This window comes from Stylophora pistillata, chromosome 13, assembly GCF_964205215.1.
Source record: "Stylophora pistillata chromosome 13, jaStyPist1.2, whole genome shotgun sequence".
NCBI lineage: Eukaryota > Metazoa > Cnidaria > Anthozoa > Scleractinia > Pocilloporidae > Stylophora > Stylophora pistillata.
This window is the reverse complement of record NC_142531.1, coordinates 3,044,131-3,067,581: the sequence shown is the minus strand read 5'-3', so window position 1 is coordinate 3,067,581 and position 23,451 is coordinate 3,044,131. Positions and strand designations below refer to the sequence as shown.

Here is a 23,451-nt window from a genome sequence, read left to right as displayed (position 1 = left end):
ATATGAGAGAACGAGTTAGTCCCGAGGGAGTGACAAGTACCATCAGTGAAATGGCACGCACTTTGCTTGAATCATCAATTACCATCTTACGCCAAATTAACACCTGCCTAGGTCAGTACAAAGCTCGCGAGTTTGACACCCTTATTAAGGAGAAGCCAACAAAGCGCGACCTCGAGAACATCAATCAAGCCTTAGCAGAGCTGATGAGACAACAGAAAGTACTCCCTACGGACAACCCGTTCACGTATCTTTGGATCGCAAGCTGCGTGCTGTACTGTGTTGTCATTGCATTTTTGTTGTACAAACGTTGGAAAAAGAAAGGCCCGAAAAGACCATCAGCTGGGGAGAGTAAGCAACAGAAACGGCGCCGTTTGTACGTAGAAAAAGTATGTGAAATAAGGAAACAGATTTCAATTGCCAAAGCGGAAGTGGATCGCTTGAAAGAAAACCGAAAGCTCACCAAGAGAGGGAGAAGGAACCGGGAGATTTTGCACAAAGAATGCCGCACGTTATCAATAACATCACTTGTTGGGTATATTGAGAAGAAGAAATCCTCTTTACGAAAACTGAAGAAAGGCTTTGTGCGAGGCAACAAGCTAGAGGAAGCAAGGTTGATTAATCAACAATTTAAAGATGATACTAGCCGGGTATATGCGGGCATGAGAAGAGTGTTGGCTAACGACCAAGAGAGTGAGCGTCTTAAATATGTAGACCCTGGGAAACGGGATGAGCAAATAGAGGAGAAGGTGTTTGTTAATATCGAAGAAGCAAGTAGCTTTTGGAAGGAATTATGGGAAGGGAACGGAACGGGAATCGGAAGCGGAATGGCTGCATGATTTGTGAGCTATTATTCACGATCGCGTCCCTCCTTCGGTGGAGGAGGCCTGGGACATAGTTACAAGTGAGGCTGTAAACGTTTTAGCGCGGAAGAAGAATTGGAGCGCACCTGGACCGGATCGTATCGCCAATTTTTGGTGGAAACGCGCCCAAGCGCTGCATGAGGGTGTTATTTCGTCATTCCGTGTGATCTCCGAGTATGAGGAAGAGTATCCAGCATGGTTTTGTGAAGCGAAAACAACGTTAATCCCAAAACCCGGAGAGTTTACCAGCGACAACCAACGACCCATCACATGTCTAAACACGCTTTATAAGTGATTCACTTCGTGTCTGCTTGTCACAACAAACCAGCATCTTGAGGAGAACGATCTAATGGAGGGCGTGCAGAGGGGGGCACGTGCAGGGTGCAGTGGAACAACAGAAAACTTATTGATCGACCGAACAGTTGCGTTGGATTGTCATAGGAGGAGGCGGAATTTGAGCGGGGCCTAGATTGATGTTAAAAAGGCCTACGATTCTGTAGATCATAGTTGGTTCAATGGGGTGATGACGTTACACAGGTTTCCCACATGGTTGTGTAAAGTCATTGCTAAACTGTGTAAGAGTTGGAACACAAAGGTAGTGGCGATCGCAAGGGAAGGGAGACAGACCCCCGAAAGGATTAAGTTCAACAGAGGGTTACCACAGGGGGATGCATTGTGCCCGAGGCTGTTCACCGTATGCTTGAACCCAGTGGCATGGAAGATCAGAGCCGCTGAAGGATACTGGATGTCCCAACCTATTAACAGCAAGGTTACGGGACTCTTGTATATTGATGATATCAAGATCTTCGCTGCATCGGAGAGTAAGCTTGAACGGGCTATGAAGATGGTTAAGTCATTTATGGAGGATGTGGGGCTTCAATGGAACCTAAAGAAGTGTGCGGTGGCCCATGTGAAAAGGGGGGGTACAAGTGACTGTTGTCTCAGGGGAGAGAGTTGTGGAGTCGACTAGAATACCATGTCTTGATGATGGTGAGCGGTACAAGCTCCTTGGAGTACTTGAGAGTGTTAGGCAGGAGGATAAGTTGGTCCTGGAGTGTGCAGCAAGAGAGTATCTCAGAAGATTGTCAGTTATTTGGACAAGTCCCCTGTCCGATTATAATCGGGTGGTAACGTCAAATCAGTTTGCATTGCCTGTTCTTGGATACCTTATGTGGACACAACAGTGGCCGGTGATGGAACTTAAGCAGATCGATAGGGAAGCACGCAAGACTGTTGTCGAGAGCGGGGGTAGACACTCATGTAGTTCGAATGCATTGTTGTATATGCCAAGAGGTAGGGGAGGGCGGGGATTGCGCTCTGTTGAAATGGAGTACAAAGCCACAAAAATCAAGGGTGCAGTCAGACTCCATGGTAATGGAGATCGTGCACTGGGAATGGTAATGGAGTTTGAAGAGCAAGCGGCAAGGATGGGGCGTTGGTCAATTTTTAAAGAAGCGGCTAAGTGCGCGGAGGAGTTGGGGCTGGAGTTGGATTTGGAACACGCGCAAGGGATCAAGAAAGAGGTGCGGAGGTGCCAAATTGAGAAGTTAGAGGATGAGATCAGAAACCAACGATGGCAAGGGCGTCTAGTGACTACCAGGCTAGAGGATGAGAGTCTGAGTGCCGATGGGTGTTTCTGGTGGCTCACAGAGTGGAAGAACTTCCCATCATACACAATTGCTGGACTCGTCGAACTATACGAGCAGCTATTGCCAACGCGAGTATACACGAGTCAGAAGACCCACACAAGCGGGGAAGGCGAGGTGAGGTGCAGATTATGCGGCAAGGCTCCAGAGAGTGTGGCACATATCTCGTCAGGATGCAGTGCACTGGCCCAGAGCAAGTATCTCTCTAGACACGACGCAGCACTGAAGGTACTGTTTTACGAACTGTTGTATGATGAGGGATTTATAGACGAGATACCACCCTGGTACTCAGCCGACAAGCCGAAGCCCGTGTATGAGTCAGAGAATGTTAAAGCTTATTGGGATGTCCCTATATATGCTGATCAACAAGAGGTCAGATGCAATAGGGTGGATGCACGCATTGTAAATCATATGTGCAAGAGAGTTGTGACGCTAGAAATGAGCTGCCCGTGGGTTAACAATCGAACAAGAAAGGATGAAGAGAAGACACTGAAGTACGGACCCCCTCGCTGGGAACTAAGGCAGAAGTTCCCAGGCTACGAGGTGAAGCAATATAACATCATTATGGATGCCCTCGGGGGGTGGTCACGGGAGCTGGATGTCATGATGCGCGAGCTGGTGGGAGGCAGAAGCACAGACGTACTGCGAAAGATGCAGAGGGCAGCGCTCTCGGGCACGCTGAATATTGCCCGGACTTTCAAGGTGGCAGTTTGAGTTCCCGTTAGAGGTAGGACTGTAGACACAACGGAAAAGCTTTTTAGGATTAGTTAATGTACATTTATTTTTTACTCCATGGCTCACAGGTTACGGTTTTCGCCCTGTGCTGCCTGATTAGAATGTAGCATTCAGTTGATTTCTCTGCGGTTATAATAATAATAATAATAATAATGATAATAATAATAATAATGATAATAATAATAATAATGATAATAATAATAATAATAATGACAATACTCAGTGCCCCAGTCTAGTATGCATTTCCAGTTTGTTCATTATTAGGAATTTCTGCCTTCTGAGACAATTGCCAAAGAAAGGGAAGTTATCGCGAAAGAATGGATAGTTTGCGATTACGAACAGTCCAAACCTCTAGCAACATGTGGAAAGATTCTTTTGCATGATGACCGTGAGGGAGACGATGAATCTCTTAGTTCTATGGCTAATTCTATAACCTTTTATAGTAACACAAGTATACCCACCATGGTGAATAAGATCTGATGAAATCTCTACGTTAGCAATGTAGTGATTGCGAGTAATCAGGTAGTTTTTGGACTAGCTAGCGTGGAATGAATCGGGAAAGGAAAGTAAAGGTCTGTTTACATGGAGCTAAGGGACCTCAGGTAAGTGAGGTGATAACCCAGGTGGGGTAAACTGCCTTTCCATATAATCTCTCATTTTGTCTGATTACGTTTAGATTAGATGATATGATAGGTGGGGTAATACGCCCAGACTGATTGCCCGGTCTACGATGCAAACGTCTCAAAGTGGAGTAACCCGCTTGGCTGGAGTCACGTTCATGTTACCTTAAAGCGCTCCAACAATTTCACCCCGGGATCCCAGGGTTGTAAGATTGTATGTAAATCAGAGAACGGCGTGAATATTAAGGATTTCGACAGACTTCAATCATTTTTAAAAAATCAGAATACACAGCTACAGGCTACGAAAGAGCCGGGGGAGATTGGGTGAAGGATAGCCGTATTGAAAAGATTTTAAGTCAGAGCGTTTATGGTCCTAAACATTTTCTTTCCTTAGTAAAGATGAAGTTAGGAAGGCTACAGATGTATTGACCAGAAACGTTTTTAAAATTTTCTAGGCTTATTGAGGCTAGAGTTAACGAAAGGATCTGGGAACGAGAAAGAGATTCGCTCGACCATATGACCTAATTCTTGTTACGTCAGAAAAGCAATGTTTTTCACAATGCCCAAATTTTTATCTTTTTTGACACTTTCATTTTGTGATGAATGTCCCAATATTGAACTTTGAGGATATCAATGTTCGGTCAAGTTTACAAACTGATGTTTCATATCATGTTTATTGCGTCTTTTAGAAAGCGTTTGAGTCGAAATCTTCGCAATGTTTGTTATTGCGTGCGGCACATCGTTTCAAAAGAAGAAGGTGACATGTTCATGTTGTCCTAGTTACATGCAAAACAGTATCAGAAACAAAGAGATCGTAATGTATTCGTATCTTGTTTCAAGGCACAGTGCTCGCGCCCTCTGCTCCTGTTTTGAAAAGGTACTCGTTTGAAAAATTTCAACAATGAACGGCGATCTTGTGGAGGAAGGAAAGGCAAAGGCTGCGGGAATAATTTCCATTCTGATTGGAATATCAGCGTTTATCCAGTTAATATGTGGATTTATCTATGTGAGCAAAGGTGGACCCGAAGGTTCTGGTCTGTGGTCTGGAATCGGGGTAAATAACTCTTCGTATATCATGATTAGTGTTGATTTAAAAGATGTTAGCCAAACAGTGACCCTTGCTGACTAATTTTAAGCAGTTTTCCTTTAAACGAAACCTATTCCGGCAGAAAAGGCATGATGTGATTTGAGCAGTTTCAGGCGACGTTTCGACCAACCCGGAAAAATTTATTTTCGTGAACCATTTTGAGGTTAGGCACTTTCCTTTCAAATCGAAGTCGTATCTCCCCAACCATATTTCTCAGCGGAAAATGATACATCTTTTTGGCCAATGTTGTTTTAAAACCAAGTGAACTTTAAACCATGATGTTTCACTCTTTGCAACTTATTAAGCAGTATCATATGCAAATGTATTCATGCTTGGAGCCAACCCCATACGGAGGATTTTATTTGCCTTTCATAATCTCTTCTGATGTCAACTTTGACAGCAGTGACTTTACAGTCAGCAGATCTTGAATTTGGGAATATCAAAGGCATAATAGGTTTGATCACGCTAGTGCTACGTCCATAAGAAAGTACTGACAATCATTCCAAAATAACAACCCGTTTACCACGCCGTAATGCGAAGAACTGAATAATAAATAATTTGGACATATCAACAAAGTTGAAATGGTAAATTGACCACCGTAAAGATTACAAAAGTTGACGTTTCGATTGTTAGCCCTTCGTCGGAGCCCTTCGATTTCGTTACTCCCACCGACGCGGCCCCAAACAGTTTCTTTTGAAACTATCAGCCCTTATTCATTTGAATAATAAATAGCACGTCGTAGCTGGTCGAAACCCTTCGAAATAGATATTTTTTTGTATTGAGTTTTAAATGCGACGATTAGGGCAAACATTTGCCGTCATAATTCGCACCGCTGATTATACCAGGAATTTTAAGCAAAGTTTCATTTTCAGCAAATATCTTATACCTGTGACGGTTAAGGTATCCAGATAACTGCTCGACAGGTGTTGTTGTTTTTAATCTTTTTTTTAATAAAAGCTAAACCTAAAGTAAAATGTGGTAGATCTGCTAAGTCATCGCTTCGCTTGAGCAAACAAAGTCTCTGATCATGACGTCGAACGTTGCGTCATAAATACATTTGGCATTACGCCAAATACAGCAATGTGGACAGTTGTAAAGGATCGATAAATCTGCTTGCAGGATTCGTGATTGAAACGATGACGCAGCGAGGTCGTTTCAGATTTCAGTTTCTCAGCGAATTAATCGCCGTTTCTGAAATGTCAAGTTCACCTCATCCTCGGAGACCCAGGGGCAGTGAGTCGATTTCAAGTTTAGGGCAGAAGAGCCCCTGGGGACATTGTCTTACAAGACTAGTTCCAAACGGTCGCAGTCGTTTTGGCATCTGATTGGTGCCAGAAAATCTTTGTGTTTTTCTGCCCAATCAGAGTGAAGTGTCGTTTGGAGTCCTTTCGTGTGTTTTAACACGCACATAGACAACAAGCTCTGTTGCTCGCTGTTTTTCTCGGCCGTGCGACGAAGCTTTGCCCAAGGTGAAAAGTTTCAGTCTCAGCACACAATGTAAGAGAAATCGATCAGATTGCCCGCGAAATCTTACCGAAAATTATACTGAATACTTTCGCAGGTATCACAAGAGAACGTGTTCAAAAGTTTGCGAGGTTCGTATAAAATATAATGGTTGCAGGTATTGATATGTCGCTTTAAACGTTAGATGAGATGGAAGCTTAAAGCTTTCAAGATTTTTTGTATAATTTGCTGTCACTGAAACTTTTCCAATCCCGTGAAGCTATTTCGTCGCACGGGCCACGCAGGTATGTCGAGCAACTGGCGCTTACGCATTTTTTTGTGGTCGCCCGGCCAATAACTAATCTAATCTTCGCTTGAAAAATTAAAAGTAAAAGCTAAACGTGGAAACTTTTGTTTATTAGATGTGGGTAGATAACCCTGTACTAAGCTGACATTTACAATAAAGCAAGCCCGCCCTTTCCATCCAATATTTCTTGGTCTTTGGTTTTGTTTTCCCCGATGAAAGCGGCATCGATTCCAAATGATCAAAGGTAATTAACTTGGTCTTCAACAATCGACAAAAGAGGTGAAATGACAATGACCAAGGGACTAGAAGAGAATCCGTGGCCTTTCGAGCTCAAGAATTTGAACACTCAACGCAGCAGTTGAAAGATGAAACTTTCTCCAAACCCCTTCAGTAACTGTCCGAAAACACATCTCCTTTCCACGATGTTCTCGATGATTAGTTTTTGTTCAGGTTTTAGATAACCGGAAACACAGCTAAGCTTTCTTTAAGCGCTTGCTGGAGGTCTTCCACGTACTTGACATTATCTCCAAGTTTGGCCATATTGTTAAGACTTAACCACAAGGCAATGATTAGAATTTGGCGCGCACAGAAAGCTACGCAAGCATAAGCGCCAAATGCTTGACATACCTGCGTGGCCCGTGCGACGAAACAACTTCACGGGATTGGAAAAGTTTCAGTCACAACAAATTGTTCAAAAAATCTTGAAAGCTTTAAGCTTGCATCTCATCTAACGTTTAAAGCGACATATCAATGCCTGCAACCATTATGTTTTATACGAACCTCGCAAACTTTTGAACACGTTCTCTTGTGATACCTGCGAAAGTATTCAGTATAATTTCCGGTAAGATTTCGCGGACAATCTGATCGATTTCTCTTACATTGTGTGCTGAGACTGAAACTTTTCACCTTGGGCAAAGCTTCGTCGCACGGCCGAAACAAACAGAGCGAGCAACAGAGCTTGTTGTATATGTGCGTGTTAAAACACACGAAAGGACTCCAAACGACACTTCACTCTGATTGGGCAGAAAAACACAAAGATTTTCTGGCACCAATCAGATGCCAGAACGACTGCGACCGTTTGGAACTAGTCTTGTAAGACAATGTCCCCAGGGGCTCTTCTGCCCTTTACTTGAAATCGACTCAATGCCCCTGGGTCTCCGAGGATGAGTTCACCTCTGCCAAGTCGTTAGTTTCTACGAATCTGTGATGTTGGCCTCGTTAGGCAAGGGAAAAATTTAGCTGGTCACCAACTAGATATTGACTTCAGCGGTAGAGAAACCAGTCGGCGATCCACGAAAAAAAACGGCGCTGCAGTGTAGGTCTATTACAATTTGTGAAAAGGTGGAGTTTAAACCGGTTCAAGGCTCTTCTTCAGATCAATGCGCTACCGTTATCAAGGGAAGTTCTCTGTCAAAAGTAGTCAACTTTTTAAAACTCGTTACGGCGGCTGGGTTTATATTCCTTTTACGTGCATGTACTCATGAGGAAGAGTTCGGGGGGACGTTTGATTGGTCGTTGATCGCAATTGTCGGTTTATAACTGACAACAACATATTGTAAGGAGCTGATTAGCGCACGAACCAGCGCGCCAGGTTCTGAATTGAAACTGATACTGTTGTCAGAGTCTTAAATAGGGACCATCAGCAATCAGGGTGGCAACGCCAAGGAAGACGTCGATTAAAAATTGAATTTCTACCTTTAATTAGAATTTCGAAAATGGCTGCATGTGTTTTGCCATCTCATAGACCACTTTCATAAATGGCTGCCGGATTAATATTCTTTTGTTTAAATTTAAATTACCCTTCCTGGCCTCGTTCTCCAGCACAAAATTCAAAAGAAGACATCATCTCAAGCGAGGCAGGAAAGGCTAATTTAAATTTAAACAAAAGAATATTAATCCGGCAGCAAATTTTGAAGGTGGTCAATACAGCGCCACAACTCAACCTCAACATAATGTATAGAACAAAAGGAGCTAATGAGATATCTATTTATATGTGCACGATCCTTCGCAGTAAAGCACTATTTGAGCAATAGTGAAAATCAGACCTGAAAAAAATTTCAGGCCTGTACGGGATTCGAACCACTGACCTCTGCGATACTAGTGCAGCGCTCTACCAATTGAGCTAACAAGCCAACTGGGAGCAGGCCATCAAATTAATTCGACATAAACCCGTAGATGATAAATCAAACAACAACAAACATATGAAACATATGTATGAACTGCGGTTATGAAACGTATATGTGCACGATCCTTCGCAGTAAAGCACTATTTGAGCAATAGTGAAAATCAGACCTGAAAAAAAAAAAAAAAAAAAAATTGTCGAATTAATTTGATGGCCTGCTCCCAGTTGGCTTGTTAGCTCAATTGGTAGAGCGCTGCACTAGTATCGCAGAGGTCAGTGGTTCGAATCCCGTACAGGCCTGAAATTTTTTTCAGGTCTGATTTTCACTATTGCTCAAATAGTGCTTTACTGCGAAGGATCGTGCACATAAACGTTTCATAACCGCAGTTCATACATATGTTTCATATGTTTGTTGTTGAGATATCTATTGTTTACGTCCACCAACATGGCGGCAATGACGTAAGGTGCAAACCACCAATTAAAATAATTTGCCGTCGCGGTTTCGGTCTGCAGACGACGGAAATTTTGGTGAAAACACGTTGTTGTTTTGCAAAGGACGGCTAAAAGATGAACCAAGTTTTAAAATGCACTCGCTAAGCTATCGTTCTGCCGATTAGATCTTTTGTTTTTTTCACGTCCTCGTTGCCGTCGCCGTCGTGGTTTGTTTAAAGTCCCTAATAGCTCCAAACAGACAGGAAAAAATCACTTTATTCATTTATTCATAAGTTTTTTAGTTCACCGGTTCGTTTGATCAGTTTTTCAGTTGATCAGATCAGTGATTAGTTAATGTAATATATTAATTTTGATGTGCTTTGCTAAGTATTTTCATTTTTGCGCATTTTTCTCTGACTGCAGCTTGCCATTATTTGTGGTCTCGGAATCCTCGTTTGGTTGAAGAGAAATAAAACAGCGGTGAGTAGAAAAACAATGAATGCATCTATGTACAGACATTTTCCTTAGAAAGTGACGAAACAGTCTTTTCCTCTAACAAGGTAGCAGAATCAACAGGCTTTGAAAGCATCGGTGGCACACACCCACCCACGATTTCCCTTCAACTAACCCCCTCCCGTGAGAGGCGCAAATGTTGGTTCAAGTTCCCACCCCCCCTACCCCCACATTCTCCCTCATTTCAGGAAAAAAAGAAAAGCAGCAGTCTACAGCATTTAGGCGATAACATTTAGGCGATAATTGAGCTAACCGCCTCCCGGTTAGCTCAATTGGTAGAGCGCCGGACTGTTGTGCGGGAGGTCGTGAGTTCAAATCCGGCCGGACCAACACTCAGGGTCTTTAATTAACCGAGAAGAAAGTGCTGCCTTTGTAACAATATCTGCAAATGGTTAGATTTTCTAGTCTTCTCGGATAGGGACGATAAATGGAGGTCCCGTCTCCTGCAGGGTTGGGGTAGGAGACGTTAATTTCTCTCACACGAGATTACTGTGTGATGGATGTCCTCCCCGGGGCGGGATGGGTGGGTAAAAAGGTGATTAGGTGTCAATTGGAACGAAAGTTCCGTTCCTTTCTCCTGCCATTCCTGTGGCGAATGAATTAAACTTAAACTCAAACTTAAACTTAAATTTAGGGTGATTTTATGCCTTCCAGATGGTGTTTTACTTGGTGATGAACATCCTGTGGTTTATTGTGAGCCTTATCCAAGTCATCATCGCGTTCATCGCCTGGGTGATTTGGCACTTCATAAGGAAGTTGGTTGAGACGAACTGCTCTCAACGTGGAGACACATGCCATTGTAGCACCGATAAGGAAGAGCCATGGCCGGGTAAATATCTAGAGTGAAGCTAGATGATTGGTCGTGCCGGTTAGGGGATACAGTTGAACCTCTTCCCAATGCCACCTTTAGGACACAAGATTGTGGCCGTTGCAAAGAGGTGGCCATTGTAGAGGGGTGGTCGTTAGTGGAGGTTCGACTGTATATAGAAAGTGTTTTTATAGCTTTGCTGTTACTTTTGCCACGACTATTGCAACTGCTTTGCGAATGCTACTGTTTCGATTCGTTTTGCATGATTTAAAAGCACCTAAGCATATTGCTTGTGGGCCAGAGAGGCACTGTCCGTTAAATACAACCATTATTTTTCCTTTTGCAGTGCACAATTGCGATGACATCAGGGTCATCGAGAGCTGCTTCTTGGCAATCCTGATCATGAGTGCGTTTGGTGCCATTATGACTCTGTCAGGTTCCATCATCGGTTGCATGGGCACATGTTGTGCCAAACCAGCTGTAAGTCACGTAATCTCGGAATGAAAGTCGCCAAATCTTATCATGACAGTAATTTTGGGTCACGATATTTAGAGATACTAACGATATTAATCTTAAGAAATAAGAATTTGAGGTTCGCATTTTCTCACCGTCGAAAAGTTAAATCTCACTTACTGAGAAAACACTGAGACCTAGAATTTCACATTGGAAGGTTACTAACCGATGTGTGACCTTTATTCGTTATCATGCTGGATCATCAATCTGGTATGTCCCACATGTCTTGAATAAAAGGAAAATCAATAAGTGTTCTTCCAAAAAAAGCAAATGTGTTGACCAAAGACAGAGTAAAAGGTTTGACTTAAAAAAAAAACATTCATCCCACTTCCAAAAGGAGGGAGAGAAAGAAAAAGATCGCTTCTTTGGTAAAATGTTTCCATGCTAGAGTCCAACTCACATACGAGGGAGTGTCAGGAATGTCATGATGAATAACTTCTTTTCTCGTCAAAGGAGATATGCTGTCAACGCCTCCCCCCTTCTCCGCTCCTTAGCAAATCATACTGGAAGCCTACCGAGGCCATACGTTTCTAACTTAATGCGCGACTTATTTTTACAGACAGCCAACGTGGTAGTGGTACAGCAACCTGCTGGGTATCCTATGGTAGTACAGCAAACCACAACTCAGGGCTATGCGGCTCAGCAGCCATACCCAGGTCAGCAGCCATACCCAGGTCAGCAGCCATACCCAGGTCAACAGCAGGGTATGATGATGCAACCAGCCGGTGCCGGGGGTCCCCCACCTGATTATGGGTTGCCACCGAAGCAGTAAAAATCAAGTGTTAAATTCACCATCCTATAGCATATTTTAGTTGGACTGCTTTTGTTTAATGCATTCTTCTGTGTGAAAAACTAATCCAGGATTCCGTTTGTCTTCAGTATGGTCTTCTAAGTATTTCGTACCTAGATCCTGCCGCGTAACTGAAATGTACACCCGCTTAGCCGTAGAAGATCTGGGTAGGAGACTCGGTCTTTTATTGATTATGCTAATTACCTCTTGACCAAATAGATGCAAAATTGCGTCAGGGTCGTTTGCGTCACCCTTTAACTTCAGTTAGTGAGCTTCTGATCACTTTGAAATCTCTGTTATATCTTCGGTTTGGTTTTACAATATTCATTTGAAGTGCGCTTAAAATTTCTAAAAGTAGATAGATACTAGCGCTATCAGAGATGGTGAATTCATTTATATTGTTATTTACAGAAACCATTGCTATGTTGGTCAGCTTAAGACGGTTGTTAAGTTTTTTCCAACTTGTGTCTTACTCGTTTTCTTTAGTTAACCAGACCATCGAGGCTTTCACCTCGCAAAGTTGTCATTGTATGGTTCGATTAAAAAAATTCACTAATGTCGTGGTCTGTGGTACCATAAGTAATCCATAATCTAGTTTTTAAAGCGCTTAAAATTCGGTTAGAATACGTGGGAGATAAGTTGGTTCATCAAGTGGTTCAAAGCATCACATTCTGGCATTAGAGAAAGCTTCCTTACGCGTGCTTGATATGAATTCTTATCACCCAACAAAATATCTTAGTTTTGATTGGCTAACGCGCCCTCTCCTTGTAGAGTGACGTGGAAAGGAAAATTTTATGCACGGTTTATCTCACACAATTATTATAAAAGATTCATCTATTAGAACTACAGTTGATAAGTATTTCGAGCGTCCATGCAGGACACACCAAGACGTGTACCAAGAGATTTTGTTGAGAGTATAAAAGACTAAAACCCGCATAAATTGCTCACACATTTAGTTACATTTTACGATTGATAGTCCCTTTCGATGCTTTAAAAGGTTCTCCAATTTTACCCGCCTACAGCCTTGAGAAAACTTTCAAAAATCCACAAGTAATCCACACTAGGGTATCAAACCTGGCGACGGATCTAATCTCTGTCAATATGATTCGGTTTGGCACTTGTGAACGACGTTTCTGCAAATTCTGAATATATCACGACCCACTTAGATGACGGAGTATAAGTTTTAAACGAATGTTATGCTCAGTGTGGCATCAGCAAACCAAATTATAACTGTTAGTAAGATGAATATAGGAATTGCAATTAAAAGGCCCTTTGATCCCACTTTGACGTTTGTAGTCCAATTGGTAAAACGTAAGATCAAACAAGCTAGAATTACCAAATCAGAAAGTGGTTTTTCATCTGTGAGCTTCTCCCATGTTTAAGCACTAGCGGCGTTTCGCACATTCTTTGCAATCGGAATACGGTGCTTATTCAAGGGAAGCGCCAATTGATTAACTATCATATCTAAAGATACAATGACTATAAATATTGGCAGTGAAACCTGAAATGTTTCCATAACTGCTTAATTCGGTTGGGAGAAATAGACTTGAGCTTTGCGGCGGCCGTTTGTTCCGATGAAGCCCCTAGCCTTATAACAAAACTGCACGTTGCAAAGAATCCGGAGATACTCAGATAGCAACATCAACTATTGGTGCAACTACTGATCTGTCAAAAGATGTAAAGGGACTGGCTACGTGACTCGCTCTCTAACAGATGTAAAGGGACTGGCTACGTGACTCGCTCTCTAACAGTTTTCATATCTCCACGAAAAAAGTATATTGCGCCATCATCATGATGGTCGGAGTTCAATAGGATCTTACATGCACCGTTGTCTTTAAACTAAGATGAATATTTTCTCTTTTCTGTGTGAATAGCTATCTTTTCGTAGTCGACTTTCAAACGATTGAAAACGCCAGATTTTTTCTGTTTTTTTCGTTCATTTTTCAGACAACTTCTTTGTATATTGCGGAAACTTGAAGGTTGATAAGGGTTTAGAACAATGAGTGCAAAACAAATCACCACCACGGGTTTCCTAGGATATTTTCAAAACATCCAGCGCACCTCGACTGTTGCTAATCGCTCGGAACTTTTTTTCATGATTGTTCATGGAAATAAAAAATAGATGACCACTGCTGCGCACAACCACAAGGAGCCCATACAATCTGTTTGTGTAGCAGACTGTTGTTTTATAGTGAATGTAGGAGATTTACCGTTTGCCTCACCTATATTAATATATATTGCTGACTATGTCCATAAATCATTGATAACTAACCGTTGAATTACTTTACCTGTGGTGTATAGTCGTCCTTTTTGCCTCTAAAATTTTTTTTTTAGCGATTTTGAAAAAGTCCGAGTTCGTCGTTAATGTAATGCATAAAAGAAAGTCTTTCTTTGAGTTGATTTTACATCATGTCAAAGAAATCATGCACATCTTAATTTCTTTGATTTTCAATATTTAAGTAGTTGTAACAGAGGCTTTGCATATATCTTGCTGCTTTTAGTAATTGTACTCACAGAGCTTTGCAGGTTCCGAGATTTACAGCGACGTTAATTTATCCTTAAAATTAACTTTGGACTCCTGGAAAGAATGTTTCACCAAACGATCAAATGAAATCGTAAATCGTTCCATCTGTTTTTGCCTTGTAACCATGAAAACAGGGCATAAACAGGAAGCGATAATCATTTTTGAAACAATATTACTAGCTTTCTTTTTATCAAACAAAATAGGTGGTTTGCACTTTACGTCATTGCCGCAATGTTGGTGGACGTAAACAATAGATATCTCATTAGCTTCTTTTGTTCGTCTACCAGCATTTGTTCCTTTCACTATTGACAATCGGCCTTCATTAACGTTTGTGGACCTTAGTGCGGTATCATTGGTTACGATGGTTTGTTTGGACGATTATTTACGTTCGTTCCTGTAGGAAACAAGCTCTCATTAGAATCTCACAGGACGACATTGGCCGCAGAGAGTCTTTTGTGGCCACTTCCCTTGGCATTGAGGCCTCGTAAATCGGTTGTGGATTCACTGAGTGTCGCACGCCTTTCCAGATTTTTTCAACCCGTTTTTTTTTTCTCTGCTGAAGTCCTGAGGAATCATGGCAGGTGAAGCCGAACCAGGCAAGGCTAGGGCAGCTGGAATTGTGGGCATACTTATAGGAATAGTGGGTCTTTGCAATCTCGTATGTGGTTTCATCTATATTGCACTCGGTGGAAAGGATGGTGCTGGTCTGTGGGTAGGATTCCCGGTAAGTTGAACGACGATTACCTCAGATTACGCCGATTTAGCATGGGTTTTACATGAAACGATAAAACGAATATGGCAACCATATTGTTTTCTGAATGGGACTTTGTTGTGGCTTAGGGCCTTGACAACGGTGTTTGATATTCCAGAGAACATAAAAGCCGTTTTACCTCGAATACTGGGCCGCTTGCTTGATTGAAAGCTTATTAATGAGAATCTCTTTTGAGTAAATAATTCGACCGCAAACAAGACGCAATCTCGATCACAGGATATTAAGATCGATCCCTGAAATTTTATAGAAGCCGAGAGGCATTTGTAATCTATTTTTCCATGTAAGTGTTTTCCTTTGATTTTCCTGGAAATGAATTTATAAATTTCGAAACTATTTTGGTACAACCAAACATGAATAGCATCATTGCTAGATTTGCAGATTTGCTCAGGAATTGCTCTCGCGATTGCTTTTTTTCCCCTTTACCCGTGAAGCGATTCAAAGATTGCATAGCAACGCCCTTAACAGGAATCACAAAACACAAAACGGCGCGCTGAGTGGGCTCGCTTTGAATTCTGTTTTTCTTCTCTTCCTTTTCCACCCACGAAGTAATCGCGAATGTATAGGTCGTTTATCCTAAACTCACCATTAATTGTTCTCTTCAAACATTAAGGTAAATTTAAAATGGAATGCTTCAAACAATTTTCTTCACTAACGTATATGCAAAATTACTCGTATCTATGCAAAATCCCCCTTTTAGGTCATGCTAATTAAATCACGTCCTTGCGTGTTGATTGCTTTCTAAAAAAATACGCAGTCATGACTACATGCATCCTCGAAGACCCAGGGGCTGAGTCCATTTCAAGTTTGGGCATGAAGAGCCCCTAGGGACATTGTCTTACAGGACTAGTTCCAAACGGTCGCAGTCGTTCTACCATCTCATTGGTGCCAGAAAATCTTTGTGTTTTTCTGCCCAATCAGAGTGAAGTGTACTTTAGAAACCTTTCGTGTGTTTTATCACGGACGTATATGCTAGTAGCTCAGTTTCTTGCTGTGATTGTTTGGACCGTGCGACGGAGATTTGCTTGAGGTGAAAAGTTTCAGTCTCAGCACACAAGAGAGATCGATCAGATTGTCCGCGAAAATTTTACCGGAAATTATACTGAATACTTTCGCAGTTATCACTAGAGAACGTGTTTTAAAGTTTGTGAGTTTTGTTTACAACACGATGGTTGAAGTCGTTGATAGCTTAATTTGCTGTGACTGAAACTTTGCCAATCCCGTGAAGTTATTTCGTCGCACGGGCCATGCAGGTAGGTCAAGCAACTGGCGCTTTCGCCTACGTAGCTTTCTGCTTTCTGTGGCGCCAAAATCTAATCTTCGCTTTGTAGTAAAGTCGTTCACAAGAGGGCCAAGGTTGCAGAGAACGTTAAGTTCGTGGACGACCTCCAGCAAGCGTTAAGAGAAAGCTTAGCTGTGTTTCCGGTTAGCTAATTAAAATCTGAACAAAAACTTATTAACGAGTACATCGTGAGGAGAGATGTTTCGGGCAGTTACCGAAGTGGTTTGGAAAGAGTTTAATCTTTCAACTGCTGCCTAGAGTGTTGAAATTCTTGAGCTGGGAAGGCCACGGATTCTCTTCTAGTCCTTTGGTCATTGTCATTTCACCTCTTCTGTCGATTGTTGAAGACCAAGTTAAATACCTTTGATCATTGGGAATCGATCCGATGCTGCTTTCAATGAGAAAAACAAAACCAAAGACCAACAAATATTGGATGGAAAGGGCGGGTTTGCTTTATTGCAAATGTCAGCTTAGTAGTACAGGGTCATCTACCCACATCCAATAAACAAAAGTTTCCACGCTTAGCTTTACTTTTTCTTCAAGCGAATATTAGATTAGATTTTGGCACGCACAGAAAGATACGCAAGTACCAGTTGCTCGACATACCTGCGTGGCCCGTGCGACGAAATAAGTTCACGGGATTGGCAAAGTTTCAGTCATAGCAAATTATGCAAAAAATCTAGAAAGATTTAAGCTTAAATCTCGTTCAACGTTTAAAGCGACATATCAATGACTGCAACCATCGCGTTGTATACAAACCTCGCAAACTTGAAAACACGTTCTCTAGTGATACCTGTGAAAATATTCAGTATAATTTCTGGTAAAATTTTCGCGGACAATCTGATCGATTTCTCTCACATTGTCTGCTGAGACTGAAACTTTTCACCTCAAGCAAATCTCCTTCCCACGGTCCAATCAAACATAGCAAGCAACTGAGCTACCAGGATATATCTCCGTGTTGAAACACACGAAAGGTTTCTAAAGTACACTTTACTCTGATAGGGCAGAAAAACACAAAGATTTTCTGGCACCAATGAGATGGCAGAACGACTGCGACTGTTTGGAACTAGTCTTGTAAGACAATGTCCCTAGGGGCTCTTCATGCTCTAACTTTAAATCGACTCAGCCCCTGGGTCTCCGAGGATGGACTACATGTACCTAGTGACATGGAAAATAGTATCATCTGCATTGACTATATAATGACTTTGAAGGCCAAGTTTTTAGAAAATTGAAGGACCACTTTTGGAAAGGTTTGCATAAGCGTTTTAAAAATTATTTAATATTACTTCTCAGCTTTTCCATGAAAGTAATGTAATTTTCAACTTGAAAATTGTTAAAGAAAAAGCACAGCAAAAATGAAGCCCTAGTCCCCAAATTTCACTACTTACAAGGCCTTGAATTTTTTATTTTTAAATTTAAGCATTTTCAAGGCTTTTACAAACCCTGAGTAGGTGATGTATTTGCCTTTAACCACAAGAAGGGAATTTTTCATCTATTATTGGTACTGAGTCATAGTTTATTGCCAAATGTTCACACCCAAGGGCATTTGTCAGAAATCAGTAGATTGAGGCAGTACTACTGCTCAATAGTTCATAGTTTTTAATATAAAAATCTCTGAATATTGAATATTGCTGATGGCTGCAACAAGAGAAGCAGTGGTGTTTACAGTTTTAGTATATTCAATTAATGGCATTTAACTTTCATTAAATACCAAAAGGGAATACACATATTTTGACCTTTTTGTGGGTTTAAAAATGTCATACAAAAAACTGAAAACCACATCAAAAACCCTGTACATTCACTATTATTTCTTACAAGATTTCTTAAGAATTGATTTGCTGTCAACTGAATCAGACAGTATTCCTTCACTGTAATCACTTTTAGGATCTAAACTCCCTTCAGTTCCACAAACATCAACAGTTTTTGGCAAATCATCTGATGGTAAATACTTGTTTAAAGATGAATTTTCATATAATCTTTTGCCACACTGAATAACATTAGATAAGGTGCTTGAATTCCGATAACTACATGATTTTATTACAGAGTAGCTGAGTGAATAGACAGCCACAGCACAACTCACATTGAACTTTCTGGTTTCACAGGCATGACTCTGAAAAAGGGTACTATTTTGAACTTTATTAATTTTAATCCTTTCAACTCAAATATATCATTGTTATGTATACTCTGAAAATAATGTACTCAGCTATTCAGTGATGATGCTTCAAGCTGCGCACATGTACCTTGAGGATGGCTTCTACCATAAATAACCCTTGCATGAGAATCAAATATTTTCAAGCCCACATTACCTCTACAATAGATAGAAACTACAGCATATCCTGTTGTCAAGACAAAATTGTTGAAATTTTCAGATATAAGTGATTGAAAGGCTCTATCTAAGGAGGTACAGTACTGATATCCTTCTATTGTAGCTTCTTGATGAATAGTACCAGTGTAGCTTTCACTGTATCGAAGTTCATAGTCAGTCTCGAACACATTTAAAAGTGTGGGTAATTTTGTCTGTATTAAAAATGATTGTCTGGTTAACTGAGACAACCTTGAATACAACTGATTTCCAATATTCATTATTGACACGAGATCATTAGCAGAATATTGATTCCTTGTTTGTTAGGGGCCGACCATTTAACTTTTGAGGGGGAGGGGTGGGTGATTTCTGGTCATCAAGAAATTTTTTTCTAGCAATCTGCTGTGCAGGATATTTTTTTCCGATATTTTGGTACATATTTTCTGTTTCATTTGGGCTCCATGCAATTTTTTTCTTCCAACAAGTGCTTGCAGGAAATTCTTTTTCAAAATCACCCACCCACCCCCCCTCAAAAGTTAAATGGTCAGCCCCTCATTGTAAATCAAAGAGCATAACCTCATTGCAACACATTGTTGTCCTCAACTTTATCCAAATATCGACTCATTGGCTCACAGGCAGCCCAAGCTCACTACTAGAAAAGCGGACGTGACTCTTAACGTGTTTCGCAACGTTTTATATTTATAAAGGTTTGTATAGGATGTTATCGGTTTGCCTTAAAAGAGAGGAAAAAATGTCTTGTTTTGAAATAAAATGGGCTTACCTTATTGCTTTGTTGTTTTCTTTTTTGATTCCGAGCGTCTCAGGCCATTTTGAAGCGTTTTCGGCGAGTTAGCGCTGTGTTGGTGTCTTTCTTTTTGCAGTTGAGCACCAACATAGCGCTCTACTAACTATGAATAGATGGACAGTTTCCTTGCTAGTCATGTGATCATTAGCGGATGCTAATAATTCTTTCTTCTGTTCTCGGCTGTTAAGTAATATCATAGCTATGGTAAAATTTTCTAGGCCAGTGGAAGGCTGTCGTATAATCATGTGTCAGATACCAATTGGGTTGGCAAAAATAGATAAAGCAAATCTCCGAAAATCAAGGTATTTTGTCCAGTGTAGAGGGATTTTCATTGGATTTGGTGATCGCTAAGGACATAGTGTATATACACCTGAACTGTCATTCAAATTAGACCTCAATGTACCTCATTTACGGGTTCAGTCAGCACTTGATGTGTAATGTTTAATGCCTTTTTTGTTGAAAATAAAAGGAATGGCGTTCGTTTCAGAGACGCTTTTTCGATGAAAGCCGAAAATGGATTGTTGTAGCATGAGTTTTCATTTTGTTGATTAGCCTAAATTTGCGATTCGGAATTGTTAAAACAACTGCTACCCTGTTCCAAAGACAAAGACAGACCTGGGTACGGTAAACGTTTGCTAAACTTGAATGAAGAAAAAAACGGAAATGTTGTTCCTAGATAAATTACACTTTTCAAGAAGTTTCTTTTCTTTCCCATAAAAACTCAATTAGAGATCAAACTTTTATAATTTTTCCTTCATCTTTCTGATAATTTCATTCAATTTTTAACCTACAGCATATGATCATTTTTGTCCTGGGGCTGGTGACATGGCTTCTTCTGAGCAAAGGGGCGGTAAGAGAGCATTTCAGAATGATTGTATTGATTTTTCCACTTTATCATTATTCATTGCTTCTATTCTTTGATTATTCTTCCGATTTAGTGTAAATTTTAATACTACTTCGTTAGTTCTTTTTTTTCCCTCGGTTTTTTAACAGTAAAAACGAAATTTATAATTATGGGTAGTGGAGCATGTTTACATTTCTGTTATGCAATCTTCTCTGGAAATGATTGTTTTTCATATGGGAGGGGAGAGTGTTGTAAATGGTGTGAAGCCGCTTTTAAATTAGCGTGATGCTTCCCCCCGTAGAGCGAATCTTCCTTCAATCCCCTCCCCCCCCCCCCATCCTTACTCACGCCCTTTTTCGCCCACGTTACTAGATGGGATAATATCGATACTATTCCGGTCGTGTGCTTCCAAGTCCCTTCGGGAAAGTGAGGGCTTGTGACGTCAAAAAGTCGTTCTTACGAACAATTCATTCTTTGTTTTAAATCCATTATGGATTTTCTTTTTTTTTTCGCAGTTCATCGCTTACCTGGTACTGAGCATTCTCATGGATATTGTGACCACTGTTTTCGTGATTATCTGTCTAATTGCGTGGCTTATCTGGCACCTAATCCGAAAGGTAGTGGAGTCAGAATGCGAACAGGTAGGATCTCAGTGCATTTGCAACGCTGAGAAGAAAGTCCCAATCCCAGGTCAGTGGAAAGGAAACTTCAAATACTCTTGGTATCAAGCGATAACTCTTGCTGTTTTCTCATGCTATTAAGGCATCCCTTCTCTAAGCGTATAACACTTTTAGTAAGTTTTTAAGCAGGTAATTGAAGAATACAGAAGCTAACGTTGTCAATGTTTGGATATAACTTTAATTTCTGGAAGCTGAAACTAGGAATTGATTTCAAGAAGGGGAATTGGCACTCGGACCGTAGGCATGATAGAACTTCATTTACAGTGACGATTCAGCGCTTAAATAAAAAAATAGCTGCCATCTGTGATTAGCAGTTTTTTGTATGTCTTAGTATCAAATTTCGCTTGTATTCCTTCAATCTTGAAAAGTTTTCTGACCTTGTTTTCTCAAGTTCGTCAAGATTTTAACCCGCTCTCTAAATAATGCATAATGACCGTCATATCCTTGCGTACTCTAACTGTGATCTCTTTTTCCCACAGTTGACAAGTGCAGTCACATCAAAACAATTGAAAGCTGTTTTGCTTGCATGACGTTCGTTAACATCCTCGGAGTCATTTTGCTTCTTGCTTCCTCTATCATTGGCTGTATGGGAACTTGCTGCGCCAAATCTGTAAGTCACGCAACTATAGTGTTTACTTTTTTGGACCTAAGTTTGATTTAATCTTTGGTTGTGAAACATCATTTCCTTGTCAACTGATCAATAATGCGAGGCACAAATTTGTTTCGTTATCTATGCGGTTTCGTTTATAGGATACCAAAATCTCACACTGTATCTGTAAGTAAGTAAGTAAGTAAGTAAGGACTTTATTTATAGAGGGGGACACGTAACAGCTGTATAGCTGACAAACCTGTGGCCCTCCACTTGACGGGAAAACTGGTACACCTATTGTACTTATCCGATTATATAACATTTTCATTTACGCAGGAAACTAATGTGGTTGTGGTGCAACAGCCTGCGATGGTGATGACGACCGTGACGACTCAACAGCAAGGTCAAGCTCCACCAGAATACCCCGAAAAGCCAGGTTACTAAGGGATCTTGTCTCCGTTAACAGCGGATCAAGACCAGTCGAAAAAAAGGAAACGGGGAGAGGAGAGGAAAAATACGAAGCGCTTAAAAGTTCAATGCATAAAGTAAACAAAATTTCACCAGTTAACTTGTAATATATATCATACTTGTGGTAGCCTAAAATTCAGTGTATTCGATGGATAACCATTCTGAACACAGCAAATGTTTTGGTCAGCGTGCTTTCACAATGAACAGCTGCTGCGCAAGTTGCACTTTTCGTTTTTGTCTCAGGGCTTGGTTGTACAACTTCGATCTCAAGGCTTTCTCTCTTCCTTCCTCCATGGAGGGAGAGGGATGACCTAGGAACGAGATTTTTAGGGGGGTTTGTATCACCTAGACCTAGTAATAATAATAATAATAATAATAGTAATAATAATGAACAATTATTCCACAAGCGCGCGTTGGATATGAGATGATAGATAGCCAACGAGGCGCGTAGCGCCTCGTTGGCTATCTATCATCTCATATCCAACAAGCGCGAGTGGAATAATTGTTTTATTAAAAACGTTAAATTAAATCATCAAATTTTTTTTAAATTTTTAGCTCCCTTCTAATTTTAAGCTGACACTACGCTTGCCATATTTGTAGATTAGGGTATATTGGCTGATATACCATAATGGCTAAGCCAATAAAAAGTCTTGAATTGCATTATCCAATGATGTAACTTTTAATAATAATAATAATTTTACATTATAATAATAATAATAATAAACATTATACGAGTTTACATCGGTGTGACTTTTTTTCTGAGGCGTAATAGATTACAAATCAACAATTCAATGTTATGAGTCTTTTGCTGTCTCTTAGATAAAATGAAGTTTAGGTCTTTTGAGTTAAAGGCATCGTGAGTCCCCGAACGCTGTAAAAAGGTGTGAATTGTGTTAAATAAAGAACTTCTCCTACTTGTGAACAGGAAAACGCTGCAGTCTTACGCCTAATCAAACGAGAACTATATCTAGATTGTATAAGTGGAAAAAAGGTCAGATCATTTGAAAGCCATGAAGAAATTGAAAGATCTCAGCTTGCCTATAGCTTTTCTCTCGTACTCTTTCGGTATCAAGACAACAAAAACATATACGATTGTTGGTTCTGTACGAGAGGTAATCTTTTCGCAACTACACCTAATATCATACGAACTCCAACCCTCCTTGTTTCTTTGTCTACTTCAAAAAGCGCACTCTGAAAGAATTTGTTGAGCGCGATGTATTCTCTTGTCACACAGACATCACATGAAGCTTTGAAAGTACCAATTTCCCCCTACTTCTCCCCTCACAGAGATATATTGACCCTAAAACAAGGC

The 23,451-nt window shown here is 40.7% G+C and overlaps 2 protein-coding genes and 1 pseudogene across 2 annotated transcripts; all 3 read left to right on the top strand.

Moving 5' to 3' along the window:
* The first annotated feature begins 825 nt into the window (after positions 1-825).
* LOC148717285 (uncharacterized) lies at positions 826-4,864 on the top strand (annotated as a pseudogene).
* LOC111331281 (uncharacterized) lies at positions 4,763-12,432 on the top strand. Its single transcript, XM_022936354.2, has 5 exons — positions 4,763-4,915; positions 9,676-9,732; positions 10,420-10,594; positions 10,920-11,053; positions 11,646-12,432. The coding sequence occupies exons 1-5, from the start codon at positions 4,763-4,765 to the stop codon at positions 11,856-11,858; spliced, it is 732 nt and encodes a 243-aa protein (XP_022792089.2). The 3' UTR covers positions 11,859-12,432.
* Positions 12,433-14,679: 2,247 nt separating this feature from the next.
* On the top strand, positions 14,680-22,931 carry LOC111331313 (uncharacterized). Its single transcript, XM_022936398.2, has 5 exons — positions 14,680-15,124; positions 20,352-20,408; positions 20,918-21,092; positions 21,562-21,692; positions 22,008-22,931. The coding sequence occupies exons 1-5, from the start codon at positions 14,975-14,977 to the stop codon at positions 22,113-22,115; spliced, it is 621 nt and encodes a 206-aa protein (XP_022792133.2). The 5' UTR covers positions 14,680-14,974; the 3' UTR covers positions 22,116-22,931.
* The last annotated feature ends 520 nt before the right edge of the window (positions 22,932-23,451 follow it).

Bases quoted from the DNA above. Each gene is read 5' to 3' on its own strand.
- LOC111331281 (XM_022936354.2), top strand. From the start codon at position 4,763: ATGAACGGCGATCTTGTGGAGGAAGGAAAGGCAAAGGCTGCGGGAATA. The intron at 10,595-10,919 runs GTAAATATCTAG...TTCCTTTTGCAG, and splicing joins TAAGGAAGAGCCATGGCCGG to TGCACAATTGCGATGACATC. The intron at 11,054-11,645 runs GTAAGTCACGTA...TTATTTTTACAG, and splicing joins CATGTTGTGCCAAACCAGCT to ACAGCCAACGTGGTAGTGGT.
- LOC111331313 (XM_022936398.2), top strand. From the start codon at position 14,975: ATGGCAGGTGAAGCCGAACCAGGCAAGGCTAGGGCAGCTGGAATTGTG. The intron at 21,093-21,561 runs GTCAGTGGAAAG...TTTTTCCCACAG, and splicing joins GAAGAAAGTCCCAATCCCAG to TTGACAAGTGCAGTCACATC. The intron at 21,693-22,007 runs GTAAGTCACGCA...TCATTTACGCAG, and splicing joins GAACTTGCTGCGCCAAATCT to GAAACTAATGTGGTTGTGGT.